The sequence below is a fragment of the Temnothorax nylanderi genome, unplaced genomic scaffold, assembly GCF_030848795.1.
Source record: "Temnothorax nylanderi isolate EJ_2023f unplaced genomic scaffold, tnyl_v1.0 TNYL_tig0028_pilon, whole genome shotgun sequence".
Classification (NCBI taxonomy): Eukaryota; Metazoa; Arthropoda; class Insecta; order Hymenoptera; family Formicidae; genus Temnothorax; species Temnothorax nylanderi.
This window is the reverse complement of record NW_027249090.1, coordinates 648,412-669,190: the sequence shown is the minus strand read 5'-3', so window position 1 is coordinate 669,190 and position 20,779 is coordinate 648,412. Positions and strand designations below refer to the sequence as shown.

At 39.9% G+C, this 20,779-nt stretch overlaps 2 protein-coding genes across 6 annotated transcripts in view; one reads left to right on the top strand and one right to left on the bottom strand.

The window, feature by feature from the left end:
• Positions 1-20,779, top strand: part of LOC139770253 (uncharacterized) — a 160,946-nt gene that overhangs the window by 26,094 nt on the left and 114,073 nt on the right. For 2 of the 3 annotated variants that reach the window (XM_071702073.1, XM_071702072.1), the window contains exon 1: positions 8,083-8,167. The gene's annotated coding sequence lies outside the window, so the exon portion shown is untranslated. Of the gene's footprint in view, positions 1-7,986; positions 8,168-20,779 lie in introns of those variants that run through there. The other variant, XR_011717698.1, reaches the window with a different exon arrangement.
• The window catches only part of LOC139770245 (GTPase-activating Rap/Ran-GAP domain-like protein 3), a 31,252-nt gene continuing 10,667 nt past the window's right edge, over positions 195-20,779 (bottom strand). The window contains exons 1-17 of one of the 3 annotated variants that reach the window (XM_071702055.1): positions 14,648-14,923; positions 9,275-9,341; positions 8,258-8,341; positions 8,009-8,090; positions 7,484-7,602; positions 6,979-7,043; positions 6,848-6,914; positions 6,659-6,761; positions 6,447-6,545; positions 5,842-6,054; positions 4,966-5,237; positions 4,391-4,676; positions 3,490-3,950; positions 2,998-3,334; positions 2,491-2,577; positions 2,060-2,323; positions 195-1,928 (exon numbers count right to left, since the gene is read on the bottom strand). In XM_071702055.1, coding sequence (XP_071558156.1) covers positions 1,669-1,928; positions 2,060-2,323; positions 2,491-2,577; positions 2,998-3,334; positions 3,490-3,950; positions 4,391-4,676; positions 4,966-5,237; positions 5,842-6,054; positions 6,447-6,545; positions 6,659-6,761; positions 6,848-6,914; positions 6,979-7,043; positions 7,484-7,602; positions 8,009-8,090; positions 8,258-8,341; positions 9,275-9,277 — 2,802 coding nt within the window. In that variant the 5' untranslated portion in view covers positions 9,278-9,341; positions 14,648-14,923 and the 3' untranslated portion in view covers positions 195-1,668. Of the gene's footprint in view, positions 1,929-2,059; positions 2,324-2,490; positions 2,578-2,997; positions 3,335-3,489; positions 3,951-4,390; positions 4,677-4,965; positions 5,238-5,841; positions 6,055-6,446; positions 6,546-6,658; positions 6,762-6,847; positions 6,915-6,978; positions 7,044-7,483; positions 7,603-8,008; positions 8,091-8,257; positions 8,342-9,274; positions 9,342-10,912; positions 11,876-14,647; positions 14,924-20,779 lie in introns of those variants that run through there. The other 2 variants (XM_071702053.1, XM_071702054.1) reach the window with 2 other exon arrangements.

Here is a 20,779-nt window from a genome sequence, read left to right as displayed (position 1 = left end):
GCGGTACGCGCTTCTCCAAGCCGCACGATCGGCTTTTCGACTCGCGCGTTAAATTCGTCGAAAGAAAAAGCTTAATATGGAAACGCGATTCGCTAATTTCTTGACTTTCTGTTATTTGTTTCGAAGACACGAAAATTCGGTGCGACACATCGTAGGATATTTCGCGACGATCCGGAGATAAAAAAAGACATACGTTCGTGTTTCTCTTGCAAATTTAATTCTTCATATTTATCGTAGACCTTGACAGAAGTACGAGATGCGATATATACCAAGTTCCAAGTAAATCACTTATCGTTATCGATTCTAGATGTAACAACAAAAATGCACGATTCTATGAAATCTATTTTAAGAAAGAATGATTTACGAGTTGACACAATAGATTGTATATAGCGAGACGTACATTTAAAATATACATAAAACAATTAAATAAATTTATCGTATATTGAATAGATATTATCTTAAAATTATAGATTGGAGTAACGATCGAAGGGACGGAGAGAGAAAGCGCGAGAAGAATTGAAAAAATATCGCTTCTGCGTTTTCGGTGGAAATGCAACGGTAACATATATACTTTATTCGTTACTTTGTATTATATACACATGACGCGTAAATACACATTGACACTCACGTCGGAATAATGTTATATATCTTTTCTTAAATAAAAATAAGTCCGGATGCGGCGTAGCCCGACGGTATTAATCATCGGGGGATCGATCGACCATGCACGATCATCTCCGACATTCTTCGCATGCCTCTATTCTACTTTCGAAGAAACGCGTGATTCATCCGGCTAACGCGCATCCCAAAAATGCCCTTTTTCTTACGTATTAACTGCCTACGCGTTTGTTCCACGGTCAAGTAGAATCGTCAAAAATATTTTCGACCGTCGACCATTATCACGGTCATTAGCCTGAATCTTATTGTTTAATAAGATTGGTTTCGAAACAATGAGAAGCTAAGATATACAACGTCACTTGGAAAAAATCCCAAAGCAAACAGTGTCCTAAATATCGTCCTTATCACGCCACGATGCTTTAATTACGGACGACGCGAGGTAAAATCGGTTTAACTTAATAGAGAAGAGCGATGTCTTTTAAAGCGAAATATTTTTACGAAATTTTTCATCGTACTATATCAAAAGAAAAATATTAAAAGAGAAATATAGGAGGAATGGGAGGATTACCGTAGAACGCAATTTATTATCGAAATATTTGCAATTGTCTCACTTAAAAAAAATCTGAATTCTAACGCAATGTTTTTTTAATGTGCATTACATAAAATTGGAACAAACAGAAAATGCCATATGTGCTGCAACAGAGAATTATTAAAGTAACAGTAGTAGAATATGGAAATAAAGACATAAGAAGCGAAGAAAAATGATAATTATATAGCAGGTCCCTCCGTAATTAAGACACTATTGTGCCCTCGTCAAAATCTATCCGAACAATAACTTGTGCGCGCGGTCGCGCTTACATTCAAGATATACGTGCAGCGCGACGCACGCTAATAGCATAACAATGACAAAGATTTCCATGTGTTCTCTCGTACGAGGACGAGAAATCAGGTACGTGCGATCGGTTTCTTTTTTTTTTTTACTTTTACGTGATCGATCTTGTTAAGAGATCACAATTAATGCAATCGACTGGCAAGCACCAACAACTACGGCGCCTATTTTTTGCTTGGCGATGGCGTTTGCGACGGCAAATTCGTGGTTGGTGTGGGTGTAGGACTGCTGCTGCAGGACCTGCTCAGCACACGTTGAGGTTCGACGCTCAGGAAGGTTCTGTCGGAGGTCGGTGGCGCGGAGACGATTTCCGGCTCCGCGGGACTCGGACACCTCCTCTGACTGCAGTTGGACGCCGTGCTTCTCGACAGGGTCTGCAGCGGTATCCGGTAGATCCTTATCGGCTTCCAGTCGCCTTGACTGTCTGCGAAAGGCAGATTCCCCAGGATTCGGGGAGGGTTGACCTCAATACGTTTGTCAAGCGTTCGGAGATAGCGATCGGATCGATGAGGATTTCGGGTTTTAATGGGGGCAAGAGGACCAAAGACCACGTACTTGGAACACTCGATCGAGAGGAGGACGAAGACGGCGGTGGGCTGCAGGGCATTTCTTCCTTCTCGAGAGGTTTCGAATCCAATCGAATTCGCTCGCATTTTCCTGGGAAAAATTCCGGCGCCGTGGTCGCGAAGAAGATGTCTCGCTTCGAGGTGATCAAGTTAAGATTGGGCATGGCGATCGTGTGAACGAGGTTGCCGTTTATTATCAATCGAATCTCCATCGTGTCGTTAGTGAAGGCGATCACATACGGGAAGGCACAGGCTGTCATAAACAAATGCAACATCTGTCAAGAAAGACGTCGATATATGCTGTTTAAGTAACGAAAGATTTTAATGCAAATTGCTATTTTATCTCATAATGTTTATTATGATTACGTTATATGATATATAATATGTATAATTTTTATAAAAGATTTTAAATTGTCTCACCTACGGCTGTCGGCATCGAATTCCAATTAAAATCGAATTCGGTTGGCGCAGCGTTCTCTTCTGCCAGCTTTTGAAAGTGGCACGTATCTAAAGCAAGTAAAGTTGAATATCGATGGACATCTATGCATTATGGATCGCCGTTAACTCTCAAACCGAAACGCCAGAAAAGATAATTAATACTAGAACTACCAAAGCAGTTCAAATGGACTAATTTAAATGTATAACGATGCATTTTTTTAGATTTTCCGTGACTTTTACTGCACTATATAAAAGGTAAAATTGATCAATTTATTTTCTCTTTTCATCCCTTTTTCAAGGGTACAGATACAGTGTAATTTTTAAATAGTAAAAATTGATATACGCGTTAATCATCGATAGTTCTAAATGCTAAAGATGAATGTTCTCCGAAATCTCTCGAGTATTTCTTGCATAAACAAATTATGAATTATTGCTTGAGCTTGAGATATTGATGTCTCGGGTTAAGAGTTAAAGTGGAACGCGACCTACTGTTGTAACAAAGTATCAGTTCCGGCTCCTCGTCCTCACGAAGATCCAACGCCGCCACCAGGTGTGGCTTAGGCGTTGCTTCCATGTGGACTATCCTCGAAGTACCGGAAGCGGAGATCAATTCGAAGTGATGACGGGCGCCGCAGCACAGTGTCCACTCGTTCGCCGGATCGACGCACTCGATCATCGTTACTAACGATGGTGTCTCGCTCGCGGTGAATTCCTTCAGTAGTAGAAAACCGTCGACAGTGTCGGTGTCGGCTGACGAGCACCAGATGGTCCAGGCTGCGTTGTGCTTCCACTGGAGGACCGTGAGTCGGCGGCCGACGACCACGCACTGTTTCGTACCACAACCATGCATAATCTTGTCTCGCAATACAAACTTAAAATAATGATAGGACAGGTAGAAAGAGAAAGAGGAGTAGTTTAAGTAAATCTTAAATCTGCCGCTGTCCGATTTTTCGATCAACTGTCTCCGACACGCTTTCTTACCATGCGCAAATGCGAGCCTCCGGGTCTCGTGATGCTGTACAATTGACATCCCCGTGTACGTCGCAGTTTCCTCTCCTTGATATGCGCTCGATTCCGAACGGCCAGGGCGCGAACGCGCATTCGTGTTCGCGAACGCGTCACCGGCTGAAACTTGGCGGTAGCACGTGTGAACGCGTTGTCGCACTCGTCAGCGTCGTCCTCGTCGCAATCATCGTCCTCGTCCTCGACGTCTTCGTCGACGTCCTCCTCCTCCCCCCTCTCCCGGTCGTCGTTCTCACGATCGTTGAACAACTCGGCGCATCTCACGGACGCATCGCTCTCGAACTCTCGCAGCCGGAAAACGTAAACGCTCTCCTTGCCTTTGTCGCCGGCGCGGAACAGGAGTATACCGTGTTGCTCGACCACGTCTAACTGCTTGATCTGCACCGACTCGTCGAAGAGCATTCTGTGCGTAACCCCGTCTGAAAAGAAAATCGACAAACGTATTGATTGGAATTGAATTTGTTTGAATTCGAAATTTGAAATTTATTAGAAATTTATTTGAAATTTTGTAATATTTCCGATAATAGTTCTTGTTTGTTGCAATAATTCGCAAATTGGTTCTTCGATCAATTACTTACTGTTGCTTTTAATACACTACACTCTACTTCGTTGTTATTTGATACACAATCGAAGCTTTCCTCGATCGCGAAAAAATTGTGTCTCGTTAGATCTCGGGCAATCAGGGGGTCAATCATGAATCTTTTCCCCTAGGGTGGAAACGTGAAAAATGAAAAATCTCTCTTTCTATTGATGTTAAATAGAAAGAGATAGTCATATAAAACTTTTCACTTTCCACGTTCCACATTAATACATGATTGACCCCCTGGTTCTGAGATAATCTACGTGTTTCGTGAATTACCTTCGATGAGAAACGTCCCGTTTTCCGAGGCGAGGATCAGCCTGTTCTCCAGCCAGACGTCACCGCAGACAACTTCGTTGGGAAAGTCAGGATAGATGCATCTCGGTTCCCATGGCCTGGGCTTTAGAGGACCGACGGTGGCGAGAGAAGTGGGTGCGAGGCCACGCATGATAGCTTCCAACTTCAAGGCTTGTCCGACTCGCACCATCTCGACGGCGCGCGTCTCTTCTCGCCGTCGACCCGGTGCCTCCACGACATCCGAGAGTGCTCGGCGATTTAGCATGCTCTGTTATGAAATCATATTGAGTTGACTTTTTTTTTTTAAACATTATCCTTTTCGCTTTGACTATTTAGCTAGGCATTATTACTTTTTAGTACTTTTTGAGAAAAGATATTATTTAAGTATTATATTATTTAAATATTAATATTACATTATTTTCAAAATATTAAATATTGATATTATAATGAATATTATTGCGTTATTACACTTCATCATGATTGTAAGTAAAATTAATGGAAAGCGGGTGAATACAAGCGAGAATAATTAAAAGAGCAGCCTCTGTAAAATAACTTACGTTGCTCTTGCTGTCTTGCGAATGTTCCTGGTACATGTCCCGCAATAGGGCGTCGAGGGTTCTTTCCCTCTTCCTGGAGAATGTTGGGGTGTCAAATGTAGCTTTCTCGCCATTGATCAGCTTAACAAGGAGAAATTCCCTGAGATTATACGGGTCCTCGAAAACCGGCGGACAGGGAAGGCTCGGTCCGAATAGAGGTACGTTCTCGTCACAATAAATAGCGACCCGCCAACCCTTGCCATCCGCCTCGGTCGTTACCACGGCAAACACGTCTAAATAATAGAAGATTAATTAACATTCAACTAATGATCTTCTTTCCTTTTATGTTTTATATACTTAATTCCACAATATTTATTTTATATAACTACATTAGCGGTTTATTTATTCTATAAAAAATGCACTTTTTCGTTTTTCAAAGAAAGACGCAAATGCGGAATGAGAAAATGTCATTAAAATCATTCTTTCCGTAGCTTTTATCGTCCCTTGCTAATTACTAATCACAAATCGAAGCAAGGACGTAGTGTATTAAAAGCAACGAAAACAGCAAATTTTTAATCGATTTACGATTAGTAATTAGCAGGGACGATAAAAGCTACGGAAAGAATGATTTTAATGGCATTTTCTCAAACTCCATTTGCATTGTAATTGGAAATATACGTAACGGAAGTAGGTCAAATGCGCGATATAACGTACGTTGAAGTTTAAAGGAACGCGAACAAAATCTGTAGGCGTAAAAAGGAAAAAAAGGAAGCTGTAAGAAAATTGAAAATCGTTACATGGTATTTTAGCTCGTGTGCTCTTTGTGTAAACAACAATAGACGAGGTTCAGTTTAATATATTGTTCATGACCTTATCATGATATTTTTCTTAACTTACGGGTAAATTGACTTCTTATGCAGTTCGGATTGAAAGTATCAACGGCTGATGGATCGTCCGTGTAAATGATGTTAACAATGTCATTGCCGATGTGTCTTTTTCTTTCGAGCTGCTGCGGATTGTCTTTCGAATACGGTAGCATCGTACTAACATGATACATAACTTCGTGACCCGCATAAACCGTATAATAACTTTCCTTGCCCGTCATATCCCCTGAAAAACGACGGAACGTGCGAGTAGAATCGTGGAAGTAAAGAAAAGATTTCCTTTGAGTTACTGCGAGTTTATTCACGTCGTGAATATAGAGCGAAAAATAAAAAGACTACAAAAAACTGGAGGAAAGTTTTATACTTTATCAGCAATATATTTATCGATATTTTAATATATTATATGTGTATATATGTGTATTATTGCAATCATATTCATAAAAAAAGTATAGCAATGAAAAATAATCAAACGGTTTGTTAGTTGGAAGAATTGGAGATAGGATAGAAAATTTTCAAATCCTGTCGGCGTAACAATCTGAAGAGACGAGTGGCGATTGCAGGCTCTTCTGATTGCAAATCTCGAGTTTGCACCGCCAATATCCATGTCATCAAGCGTACCTTTCACATCCAAGCCGCCCCTATATTTGTCCCAACCTTTGAGCCGTATCCTCTCACCTAGGATCTCCAGGAAGCTCTCGAAGCCTGGGCTACCTCTTTCTACGAGCAATGAGAAACGTTTCTCAGGGATCGATAGCGCTATCTATTATCACTTAATTTCCCATCCCACCGAGACTTGTCTTTTGTTCCCGCTGACACTTCCCCGGGCTTACCATTAGACAACATCTCGTCGTCGGTGGTCTGACCCTCTCTCGCGTAGATTACACCAAACTTGAAGTTCACCGAGCCTTCTTGTTCCTCCAACAGTAACAGATCCTGCGAAGGATCATTGAATTAATCCGTACCTCCTTTATGACGCTCGTCCTCGAGCGTGAAATGGTATGAGAACCTTGTAAACGTACCTTTTGCAGCTCGGGTGTGAAAACTTCTCGCGGCGCCTTGTCGAGTTTTTCCAGACTGAAGAAGTTGCTGAAACGTCAATAATAAATTACCTACGTATTCCCTTTCAATTTGTGGATGTAGAGATAGTTACCTGAGAATTTGTCTGATAGTCAATGTTTTGTTCGCCGAATACGGCAGCGATATTTTCTGCGCGCCCTACATAAAACATCTCTCAATTTACTACAATTGACTTTATACTTACAATAACAATAATAATTTTATTCTTCGAGATATTAGTCTACCAGGGAATCGATATCGGATATGTTACAATAAAAGCGAGTTGAGTTACATCAAATCTAATATCTTTGTATGTTGTGTACAAAGTAAATTGGATATTACAAAAAGATATATGGATATTGATTTACCATAAGTAAATTGTAGCAATAAATATACTTCATTTATAAAAAAAAATGAAGGCTGAGTTCAACGTAAAGGGACTCCCCACAGTTCTTATACTGACGTGAGAAGAAAGAAAAGATGAAAAAAAAACGAAAAAAAACCGGAGAAAGAAAGGAAACGCTAAGATCATAAATAATTTCATAAATTTGTCCCAGAAGGGATCTCTCCCGCTACTAAATAATACATTATCTACTCACGGTTCGCCTCCATAGAATAACTCTGTAGTGCGGTACGCATTGATCACCGACTTCGCTCGTGACTACCGAGAGAAAGAGAGGATTCCTCTCCTGGTCAGAAGCGATATAATTTTGGTGCACTGTGCATAAATAAAAATAATTAATATTCTTTTTATTTGATATTCTTGATTGTATTATTATCTCTTCATCGTAAGTTACTTTTTTTTAGTTCTTGCGAGTTACGAGCTATTGCAAAAAATACAAAATATAGTATTCTATGCATAAATTTTCATTAAACGCAACAATGATTAACTCGGTCGAGCGAATAAAGAACGTGAATCGATTTACATAAATGGAACGCTGATGAAATTTTCCATCATATTTCCGCAATATTATTACACGTGGAAAAAAAAACACAATTTAAGAAATTAGACCGCCCACAAGTTTGCGGGCAGAAGTTCGAAGCAAAATAATGCATTAATACGTATAATTACTGTAATTGCAATGGTAATATTATGTTACAGATATGTTCAACGTTCAACTTACGTTTGCCCAAGAAGTATTTAAAATACCAACGCGTTTGGTATTCCGGATTTTCTAATATCGGCGTACTCGGCGAACCGAACATCTGTTGATGGAAAAATCGTTCATCGTTACACACATAATCAGTGGCAGAAAGTGGGATACGATGAAGGATGAAACGAGGTAAGAACGAGCAATTATGCGAAACGGGACGAATCTCGAGTGGTAGAAGAAAGAAGTTGATCGTTTGATCATTAAGCGACCCTTCCTCACCTCTTCTTTTTCCCCGAGAGAGTCTCCGTTCTCCACTCGAAATCTTCTGCCATTGTCGGCTCCGTCCTGCTCGATCTGCGGCAGCTAGAAAGACATTTTCGAGCGTCGCGATTATCAAATACGTAGGGTAGAATGTCGGCGCGAGTCAACATGTTCCAGTTTCGAATTTGCGAATCGTTATAGATTCCGAAGCCTTGAAACATGTGCGAATGAAAGTCGGAATGTAAATCTAAAACCGAATCCGGACTTGAAAATCTTTTCATACAAATTTTATAAATAATTTACGATTTCGAGAACTCAATTTTATTTCCACGGAACTGAACATAATCAAATTCTATTGAAAAATAGTTCTCTCTCTCTTCTCTCTCTTCTCTCTTTCGTTTACGAATCATTTCTAAATGAAAAAAAAATAGGAGCTTTCCGTCTCTGATTGAAAATATCGGCGTCGTGAAGGAATTGAAAGACCGAAAGAATGAAATGCATGTTTCTAAAGGAACAGAAAAGTTGAAAAATTATAAGTATAAAATTCAAAGCCTTGAAAGAGAGAGAGAACAAAATTGTATGAAATACTTCATTATTAATGCAAAGCAGTATGCTTTGCCGCGGATTTATTAAAAATTTACATCATACTTTTGCTTGAAATTCTACTTGATAGGTTTCTTAATTATTTAAGAAATTTTTCTCCTTTCTATTTTCTGGTAAAACTATGTTCTTAAAACTTCGCGTCTGAACTGCGACATCCTATTATCAGCACGAGCCAAGCACAACCCGAGCGCAGCTTCGGCGAACTTATGCGATAAGCAAATCAATAGATAAACAGAAAGATAGAGGGAAACAATGTAATCAGCTTACCGGACGTGTCGCGGATTATCATAGGGCGCTCGTTCGTTTTATCGCAGTGATTAGCGTTTACCTTGCAAAAGTACTTTTGAGCATACGGCTCGTAAGACTCTTGTAACAAGTAGAGCGAGGCTCTTACCTAGATATATACGTATCTACTTTTCATTGTTTCCTTACCATTTCGACACTGCCGTAACATCGTCTCGCCAGGACGCCTCGCCTCGCTATCGTGTCTGTGGTGGATCTGAAACACGATTTTTCACGTTTAGATATAGCTCGAGCCTGCCCGGGAGGATATAATTTTATCTCGGAGATTTTTCACACCAGGCGCTTTAATAAAGTTTACTCGTCCGTGCTCGCCGGAGGCGTAATACGCGTTCTGCAAACACGTTTGATTCTCTACCTCTACGCGTTTTTTTTTTCTTTGTTACGAAATGATTCGCACTTATTCAGAAACAAATGACCTCGCGTAAACGTTTTTTATAGCATCTTTTCGCTACACGTGTACTACGCATTCTTATGGAATCGTTCACACCAGGAAAGGCACGCCTCGTCCGCCGCGGTGAACGGCATTCTCGGTCGAGAACACGTACGTTTTTCTATCAGCCTCACCGCGCCCTTCCGCGGTGCTCCCAGCACAATGTTTGCTATTTAAAAACAAAATTACGTGCTGAATTAAAAAAAAAAACGCAAATGTTGCTCGAATTTTCTACTTTACTCCGAAATGGACTCCGCGTTACGAATCGATTTCTGTGCTCGTAGAGTGACCCAGAATGACCTCAATTTTAATGACAGAGACCAATTCTTTGACCAATCTGGACTTTATTCTTTTAACTAAAATTATTGTGATATAGATAATTTTCAAATTAGATAGATGTCCCAAATAAATAGCTTTTTGCAAATTGAGTTTCCTAAGAAAATCTTTTGAAATAGAAAGCCTCGTTGTTTATCCGAAGTCGTGCGACTTTTTAGGAATTTTAATTTGTAATTTAATTACCGAGATGTTTAACATTGAATGTTTAATATTGAGAGAGAGGTTACAATAAAAGAATATCTTTCCAAAATTTTTACTGGAAAGAATTTATTACATTGGGCAAATAATCTATGATTAAAACTGAAAGCGACGTTCGTGCGGGACCGCGTTCTTCGATATTCTCTTTCGCACGAAAGATTAAACGCTATCGGCACGATAATTATCATTGATTCACTAAATGTATCCCGATCAAATACAATCATCCCCCGGCGAGCGAATCGCGTCTATCATATAGTGTGAACGTAATATACGACCCTTCGTTCGTCGACTCAATCCCTCTTGCGCTTCTCATTTTTCACGACATGAATATCTAGGTTAACGAGAAGCTACGTCGAGGTCGAATTGGCCGGGTAATCGGGAGAGGTCGTTACATGAGAGACACAAAGAGGAACAGTTATACTGTTCAAAATTCGGGATTCGCATGGATCGCACAGCGTTACCCGTTAGATCGGGTGACATTTCAGCGACAAGGTTTTATTGGTTTCTGAGTGAAGCAAATAGAGAAAAGATCAAGCAACAAGTAGTGAATTGCTCTTGTTTTTTCAATAAAAGATAATAAAAAATAAGTCAGCGAGTAAATTGATACAAGTTCACGCGGCAAATAAGAAAATAAGTCGAGCACAGCGAGAGAATAACTACTTGTTTATCCTCTTCGAGGAAGGTAATGGGAACATAATTGAGAAAATAGGTCAGTTAACTCGTTACTTGACTCGCAACTTTTGACATTTCGCGTATAATGACATTCGCCGCTAGAGCAGAGATCACGCGTTAGAGCAACGTACACATGACTGGCGCGTCGAGGCAGCTGCTTAAGTTGCGAGGGCGGCATGATCGCCGCCACGCACACCGATCTGGATCTGTTCCTGCGTATCATCTCCTGGACGCTCGAACTAGGTCGCAACGATTCCTCCTCGCTGTCGCTGATCGTGATCGAACTGACGACCTCGCCGCTCTCGCGTTTCACTCTGCGAGACTTGCTTTTCTCCGCGGAGCTCGCGCTCGTCGAGGATGACGAGGCTGAGGCCGTCGCCGGGTGCGTTGACGAGGCAGTCCCGGAGGAGGCACCCCGTATTCGCGAAACGAGTTTGATATCCAAGCACAGCATTTTCGCCAGTTTCTTTTTTATACGCGTGGCGATGTCTCTACGTATTACGTACAATTTAACAGTATGACTATGCACAACTACGTGGTTTTATTACATACAGCCTGCTCACTGGGAGACTGACTTGGTACGTTCCCCTTTTGGTAACGTCACATCATCATCATAATGTCGTTGAACAGCCGGCGATGACGACGAGCGTCGGTATCCGCATCGCTGTGCGACTTGTGCGAGCCAAATTGCAATGGAATTGCCACACGTCGCAACGTGGTGAGAATCGCTCGGCGTTACACAGCAGGTGCTGTGAGATTATTTGACGAATCTCGACTACGCGAGGCTCGTTGTTTTTGGATCCCGTCGCTTATGCGCGCCGCCGCTGATGCTTTATATCTCACAGCGTACGCGAGGAATATCAATTACAGGGAACGCCTCTTGCGCCCGTGTGGTAATTTGAATTCTATCTCTCTTGACATCCGGGTCGATTGCCGAAGTCTCGGTGTTGGGCGATGTCGAAGAGGAGATCACCGATACACACGGAAACGGGAGAAATGAAATGCGATCTAACGTGTCTTATGTGTACGTTTATCCGCCACTTCTGCGATCTTTTAAATAATACAGGATAACGTAACGCGCTGGGATGCACTTGCACTTATTGTTAGTGTCTAACGATAAATGATATACGTCGCAACTTGCAGATAGTTGTCACACCTGTGAAAATAATTGTCATAATGTGTCACCGCAGATAATTGTATGTACACCGCGATATCGAAGTCAAATAGATGTGACAGCAAGTGACAAAGTATGTTTTCTAAAGTACAATGGTTTTTTCTAAAGTAAAGTAAAAGTTCGGAAAACTGTATTTTTTTTTAATTCTATACGAAATAGATAGCTCTCGGAAAAATATATATTTATTAACTATTATTTTCTTGTTATTCTTCGTGCTCTAATAAGCGAAAGCATTTTATTCATTCAAAGTTTCTCAATTAAACTTCATATATATTTTCTTTGATTATGTAGAGTTATTTAAATTAATTTCCATTCAATGCAATAATAATCTGATGAATAACGATGATGATGATGATGATGATGACATGAAAAAAAAGAGCTAATTATTGACCCTAGTTGGTTTTGTGATCCTACGCCTATTTGTTAAGAATTTTTTTTCATACTAAAGGATAATTTTTTCCCCACACAAAAGCATTAATAAACGATTCATAAAGTGTACGCATATATTTTCCTTACGATGAAAATATATTTGTATATTTTTATCGTAAGGAATAGCCAATGGGTAAACTCCCCTTCTCCGAATAAGCAAATTCAGTCAAGAGCCAAACGCTTAGGGCAGTCCCGCATTAAGAATATTGATTCTCAAGATAACGACATTCTTGCGGCTTATTCCATTGAAAATACTTATTGCAAACACAGCAGAAAAGCACGATACGTACCATGCGACCTTTACTCGAAGTCGTTACTTCGAATGCAAAAGACGAATTCAAACAACTCTGAAATATTATTAGAATTTCTATTTAAAGAATTGGATTAAAGATAACGCAGTTATATATATATATACGAAGGAGATTGGTCAGACCAGCATCTGCTAAGGAACTCAAAGAAATGTTAGACAGCGATATGATACAACAACAAGAGAAAGATTTGTGCTGAAAACGATGTAAGGAAATGAAGCGCCTACGCCAAGAATAGCACAAATGGCTAGATCTAATGAATGAATAACTGAATTGAGTTCATCGATAGGCGACTCTACGCGCGCGCGGCCGTTCATCTCATAGTTACTTTATCGGACATCGAGCGAAGACATCGATACCACCGGAACGACCTTTTACCTTGCCGAAGCGACCAATATTCGCGATACCGGAGGCCACCGTGATAAGCGATGCGTCAAAGATACACAACAGTACACATTTACATAAGTCTTATGTCCTACCTTTGACCAACAACAGCATCGATCCCTTCTATTAATCTATCGGCCTTATCGTCAAAGGGCCGTTCGTGTGGACATTTCGAGTGATCAACATTTTACATTTGTGTTTCAAATAATTTGCGGTATCGGCGATAACAATGGAAAAATGGTTTTTTTTTTCTTTGATCTCCCGATCTTGCAATCGAGAAATCCGGGCAGAAGGACAACGGATGCTGTGGGACGGATATGGCGATTCGATAACCGAGCATGTGAAGCGTACTGTTGTATGTATAGACACGTAGAAGTTACGCTGACACGAGTCCTCGTAACTGCATTCCGTAAATTCTACGGGCAAGTGTCAGGTCGTGGAATATTCGCCGTGGGAAATATCCAAGGTGTTCAATACGCTTTTTCCGCTTTTACATCGAATCGCAAATTTTTCCGGGAAATCTACGGGTAAGCGAAGATGCTCTTTGAACGCGCGTTATCGCGCGGAAAAATCGGGTATTTAAATCCATGCCGTAAATCAAATCGATAAGATTTGTTTGTTTATGGAACGATTTGCCAGTTCAGCGAAAAATCTTTTATCCTACGTAAATGGTGGAGACACATGAGGGTGATATCGAGCTTCTATTCTTCTTAGTTTCCACATGGGATTTTACGAAATCCTAGTCACCATACTAGATTTACATGACATGAAAAGAAGACACGTTCGTTGTGTCACGTTCTCTCAAATGAGATCAGCTCTTTTTCGTGTCAGAGCGCGAAAGGATCAAGTAAAGCGTTTCACGATTTTCAAAATGGGTCAGAAGTTTCTTTAGAATTAACCTCGCTATTAAGCCTTCTCTAGTACCCAGTTTTTACAAGCTTAGCTTTCCCGACTTTTAAACTAAGAGATAAAAACTCCACTTCGTAAAACACTTATCTCAATTAAAGCTTAACCTTTTTTGGAATGATATATTGCACTGTGCGACATTAAATTATGATTAACGGCATTTAATCGTTTTTTGAATAAATTACTTTCAATATTTCCCCGTTTTCCCCCGAAGTTGGGTTTCGAATTCTTCCGAGCAAAGTTAACCGAACTAAGTTTGCGGAGTGTACAATAAATCTTGATTAACGATACATACAATAAATCTTGATAAAAGATTTATTTGTTAAGTGAGGATCGGAGCCTACTTTACTCTGCGAGCGTCGATGTCGCCGATAGATGATATAGTTTTTCTTTTTTTATTCCGTAGTTTCTATCGAGAGATGTTACCAATGTTTTAAATAGCATAGCAAGTCATACACCGACTAAACGTTGCGCGTCTAATAGTTAAAAATCATGCAACTCCAATTACGAAGCTGAAATTAAATCGTGCTCCGAAAAGAAAATTATGTATAACAATGTCATTGCAAGTCCATGTAGTTAACTTCGCTGCAATGTACGTACAACAATTGTGACATATTACATCTACTAAAAAAAAAATAAGATTGCGGATTTAAACCATCACGTGCAATCGTTAGTTTTCCAAGTTAAGTCTCTGCGACACTGGAAGTACAACGGGCTGCTTGGTCGGCCCGGGCGCGGAGAACACCACTTGCGGAACTCGACGGCACTGAACGCACTCCCTCGCGTCTTGGGTCCGCAACCCCTACTGCCGTTGCCGTCGTCGCCGCCGCCGCCACCGCCGCCGCCGTCGCGTCCCCTGGCGAATCTTCACAACCCGACGCGTAGCGCAGCAGCCCCCGCGAGATAGTTGCAAGTTGCTCGCAGTGACATGGCGACTCGACGACTGGCGCCGCGTCGACGAGTTCGTCGGTCTCCACGTCCACCTCCGTTTCTTCCTCCCCCGTCTCCCTCTATTTGTCGTCTTCCACCTCCTTCTCTTCCGCTACCACCCCCCTCCCTCGTTTGCCTCTTCCTCCACCTCACCTTCATTTATCTATTTGTTCCTCCATACTCCGCGTACGTACTCCGCGTACGGGGTCCGAGTGCCCTATCGCGGCACCGTGACGTGTGTTGCCGTCACTCGTGCCCGGCGTATCGATGCGCGACCCTCCGTCACGATTCGGCGGGGACGGCATCGGTACGGTGACCCGTATTCTCGCCGGCAACGGGGCGCCGCGGCGCTCCTTCAATCTCCGTCGTTGTCCCGGCGACCCACCTCCTACCACACCCCTCCCCTTTAAATTTTGGCACCCAAACCGCCGCCACCGAGCGAGCGGGGTGGGATTAGGGCGCGACTGTGCGTATCGCGCTAGCGAATTAGCACAGCCCGAACGTTAATCAGATTCTCTTTTACCGCCGTCGGCGACGTTCTCGTGAAATGTAAATAGCTGGAGAATTAACCCGGATTTTTACGCCAGATAACGCGATAAGCTCTATACGCGGCGTACTTTGTATAGGGGACATTTGACAATTGTCATCAAATTGTAAAAGTATAAGTACATTATCCGTCTTTTGATGAACTCGAAGGAATTCTACGAAAATTCTATGATCCAAAAGAGTTGTTTAATGTGGCGAATTAAACGGCATTAATAAAGTCAGCTTCAAAGGCTTGAATAAATAAGGGAAAGCTTATTCCCTTCAACGTTTCACGTTAAATACGAAATTGTATACGTATATTGTAAATGTTACATATTCTATTATATTCTCATTTGAAAAAGCAATATGACCGTAAACTTTGATTGAATCTTCCTCTCTCTTTTTTTTATATTAAAAATACACTTTAAAGTTTTGCTGCACAAAAAAGAACACATGGTACAAATCCTTAGACATATCCTTCAAACTTCTTTAATTAAGACTTAATCTTTGTATTGATAAGGATTAGAATAGTTTTTATCCGAGATTTGTTCCACACCCATAAACATAAATAATCTTATATAATTAATATTCCCAATTTATGTCTCTTCCTTAATAAGAAGTATGTTCTCGAATAACTAATTATTACGAAATAGACATGATTTATATCGTTAAGAAAAATATATTTGATGGAAATAATATCGTAATAATTAATTACGGCATTATTTCCATCAAGTATACTTAAATAATAATTAATAATAATAATTAATAATAATAATAAATAATGTATCGATCTTTCTTCTATCTCATGATAGTAAAAGATAAAACCGCGCATAATAGAATTACGATACCGTAATAATGTTTCTTCGCAATCAATACGATTTGTCATGACTTTTATTATTCGCTGTTTTATGGAGAAGAGCAAATTGGGTTGCGTGTGACGTATGCGTATGGCAAGACAAAATATTCTCTCTGCTATACACCCTCCGTTACGTATCCCACATGTAGGAAAAGTATATTTTTGTATTAAATCACAAAATTGATTCGAAAATTTGCACAAATGTTGAAATTAACGAACAAATTTCCTTGATCAGTCGCGTAAAGGATAAACGTGACAGGCGTAAACGACGCTCCGCGCTGTCTGGTTTTTCTCACACGGTTTTAAAACCCGAGATTTCCTAGACGCGTGCACCAAGTTTTTCAATGTGTCGTGTTGCATGGTGGTTTATCGACTCCCGATAAGCCTCCGGTTGGTTCGTCCAGCCGGCGGTTTCTTATCGACGATTACAAAGACGGTAGGGATTTTATCCCGCGCGACGACGACAAAATGCGATAACGGATACGCAGATCAACCGCGAAACCCCATATCGGTGCGTTTGATAAAATCGCGCGGACATGTGTCGGCGACAGATGCGCGCGCCATATATTTTAAATGTAGAAAAGAATCGAGAGCGACAGATAAGCGGGTTATAGTTATCACATCGCGCCGACTGGCGATATAAAAAGAGGAGAGGAGATTATTAAAGTTGCATCACTTACACGGCGTTATAAATAATAGAAATGGATAGAGCGATTATCGATTGCGCGAACTATGTAACTATGCTTTCTAGGGGCGGTTGCACGAGCGGGCGGATCGTTAAATTGTAGAATGTTCTTGAAAGTTGGTGATACATATTTTTAGAGTGCTTAGATCTATTTTTAAAACATCGAAAAAAAAAGTTAGTAGAAACATGTCTATAATATCCGTAGACGCCTTAGCTTCGTCGAGTTATAAACAAGCCTTTGTATATGTCGGAACGTGAAAAGGCCGGAGGAACAGTCAGAATTGCACATTCGGCTGTATATACCGTATAGGTACTCTATTTTCACAAAGAGAGTCTTTAAACTGTGACAATCATTAAAGCAAGAACCTTTTTATCAAAAGCGAGGATCAAAGGCGAGGGAAGAGGAAATTTTGCTGATTACGATGGCGGCCGCTCATTAAAATGACGGGGGTTGTGCGATTTTTTTCAGGCGCGTCCTGCGCTTTGCATGCAACTTCGATCAAATTTTGTTTTGTTCCGTGTCGGTCTTTTCTACCGAATTTTTTGAAAGCGCAGAGAATTTCGCAGCTCGAACGAGGAACGTTATTCTTTCAATGAAAGGGATCCCGAAAACACGCAATAAACAGACTCGATCGTTTTCCGATAGTGGTGCAGTCGTAAAATTTGCCGGCGAATTCTTTTAATATGCTCTACTCACACCAACACATGTGTAGTTCCGTTCTGTTGTTATCTAAATTGAAACGCAACTAATAACAGATATGCAAGCAGTCCTCACTCATGTCGCGTAGTTGCGAAATGTTTCACAGACAATTATTGTATTTAGACTCCCGTAGAAACTGACATCGAAATTTAACTTTTGACTGACACTTTTAATTTAATAGCGGAAAAGGCATGTTTCGCAAACATGCGAAGCCTACGTATAATATGTTCTTATCGTGGTCAGCGTTCGCGAAATACACATCCGGAAAGTAATCCGAAAGCATACAGGGAAAATGTATAATTTCGTTAAATTTTATTAATTTCTCAACTAATCTTAGGTTTGGATAATAATAAATTGCAGGAACACTTCTGAATTAAAGAAAGAACAAGAAAGAGATTATTATATATATATATCTCGTTTATTTTTAGAGATTACTATACTCGTATATATATATCTCTCATTTGAATAATTGGACGACATTGAATCTTTTTCCTCGCTGTAGCTATCGTGAAAAGTACACGTAATACTGTCAACAGTGATTTCCACGAAAATGTCGATATACTGCCGAGAGATCGAACCGATTACCACGAAAATACTGATACGGTTAATAGATTTGCACGATTTTTTTTCCACGAAAATAGTGAAGAGGTGGCACTTATATATTACGCAGTTTTATATTAAAAATGGTGGTTTGCCAAAAACGTAAAATTAATCAAGTTAACTCGACAATGTTTAATATACGCGCGACAAACATTATTCGAGGGACAGAGCAATATTTTCCGATAGAATTAACAGATATCATTCTTGCTAGTTGGACTATTTAGAGATTTCCATTCCGTATAAACTTCCCATCAAATTCCGTTTATCTATCCTTTCTGGACGAGTTTCGAACATTATCCACGCACGAAAAGTGTGGCAAACCCAAATGTGTGTCGTTGATTACGTAAATTGAAACCCGTATACGATTACGGAGATACGAAAAGAGGACGCATCTCGAGCGCGCATGGCCGGTTTACGGCGATAACAGCGCTGACCAATGTAGTTTCGCGGATAATGCGCGTAAAAATAGACACGGAAAGTGGAAAGTCTCGTACGACTTGGAAATTATTAGTAATTTATGCCGCAGTTCTCTTTTTCTTTGTGTATTCTTCGTGCTTTGCGGCATGTCGTTATAGTTACCTTGCGCAATACACTTATTGTCCTTCATCAATTAAATTATTTATTTTGAAAATGATATAAATCTAACTTGTTCAGCGAAAAAAATCGCAATTCTCGTAACATGCTATTTGCAAACGAAACACGAAACGGAATAGCAGTCGAATGTCTTTTAGATTGAAAAATATGGAGCGATGGTGGATGTTATCGCTGGAATGTGTGGAGCGACTTTGTGGGGAAGACAGGAGGGTAACAAAGGTATTCTCTATACACGTCCATCTTAATCACGCTGACAAATGAAAAACATCCGCGGAATTTCCTTCCACAAAGAAAGAGGCAGCGGCAGTACCTTTCTTATGACGCGCCATCGTCAGTTTTGCAGCTTTGCAGCACAAACATATATTGTTGCGTTATATGCCGTATAGTATTTTCGTATTATTTCTGAGGTTGGGAAAAAAGCGTGCAATATAGTACGTGGAAAAGTACATTTTCACGTAGGGGCAGATACGACCGCATCGGTTTTCCTTTTTGCGCATAAAGATGATTATATAATATGCACTCGTATACATGTTTATATTAAACAAACTCAGGAAACTGCGTGGCGCACGTTAATGCGCATTATACACGCGTTTTCATTTCAGTACAGAAACCGGTCGAGTCTTTCGACGTTATCACGAAAATTGTGATTCTGCTTCCCTCCGACGGTGATAAAAAAAAAAAAGGAGAATTGTAATATCGAGAATTAACATTTACGAGAATTAACCTCAATGCTTCTTCCTTTAGGTTGACGTCAATGTAAAGAAAGTAGTACAAACAGAAAGAAAATTCGGATCATATACAATGTACAATGTATATGATTCAAACGTACAATGAGTTTATACAATACTCTATGATAAAATAATAAATGTAAAATGAGAAGTTTTCTTGATTTCTTTTCGTAATTCGTTATTAAGAAGTTGGACTCGATTATAAATTTTTGATAGACAATTGATTTTTATCTATCAAATTGAATATTGACTATCTATTTAACTGAATATTATTATCTTAAAAGCTGCAGTTTCAATCTTTTTATATTAACTTTATATTCCTTTACAATTACTTATCGTAACTGTAAACCACTATCTGCTGTCAGATTATATCGGCAGGCTCTATCGGCAAAACACGAGTTTAAAGATGTATGTCGCTATAGCTATATGTAGTATAATTTTGTTTTCTTGATTAAACAGTGTAGAGCTAATCTCAGAAATTATTCATAAACAACATAGCATTATTGGGACAGAAAAAGCGTAAAAATCGCAATTTTGTCCCATTTTTGTACTTGATATTGTTTTAATAAATCATTAAAAAATTGAAAAAAATATAAAAACAGAAAATCTTAAAAAACCGTAATTGCAATTCTCCATGTCATAGAAGTGTACCATAAAAATTTCATTCATTTTTACCATACATGAGCAAAGATACATATTATGATATTTACATGGGAAGTATATCTATATATATACAATTTCTGTAACTTTTAAAGCAAATATCTCAGAAACGGGTCGGACAATCGATCGCAAATTTAACACAGGTTTTTTGGATATATAAGTACACAATCTCTGCATGTAAATTTCAGCTTTATCCCTTTATTTTGACATAAGTGACATACATCTTTAATGCGGACACAGATGATATCGGATCTGTTGTGATATCTGAGCGAAATCTGCTGCCAATCTATTGTCATATTGCGAGCAGATTTACTGGGTTTAAATGAAATACATCATTCAAATTGCATGGTTACGAAACAACGGATCTTGGTCAGTTTCTGCAATCAATCTACTGCCATTGTTCTATTAACAGTATCTCTTATATATAATTTCTGCTGACATTCTATCGACAAAATTCACAGCAGACACTTTCAAAACCTGTTCTCGACAGATTCGGCTGTTCGGGTTATTGAATTTCTT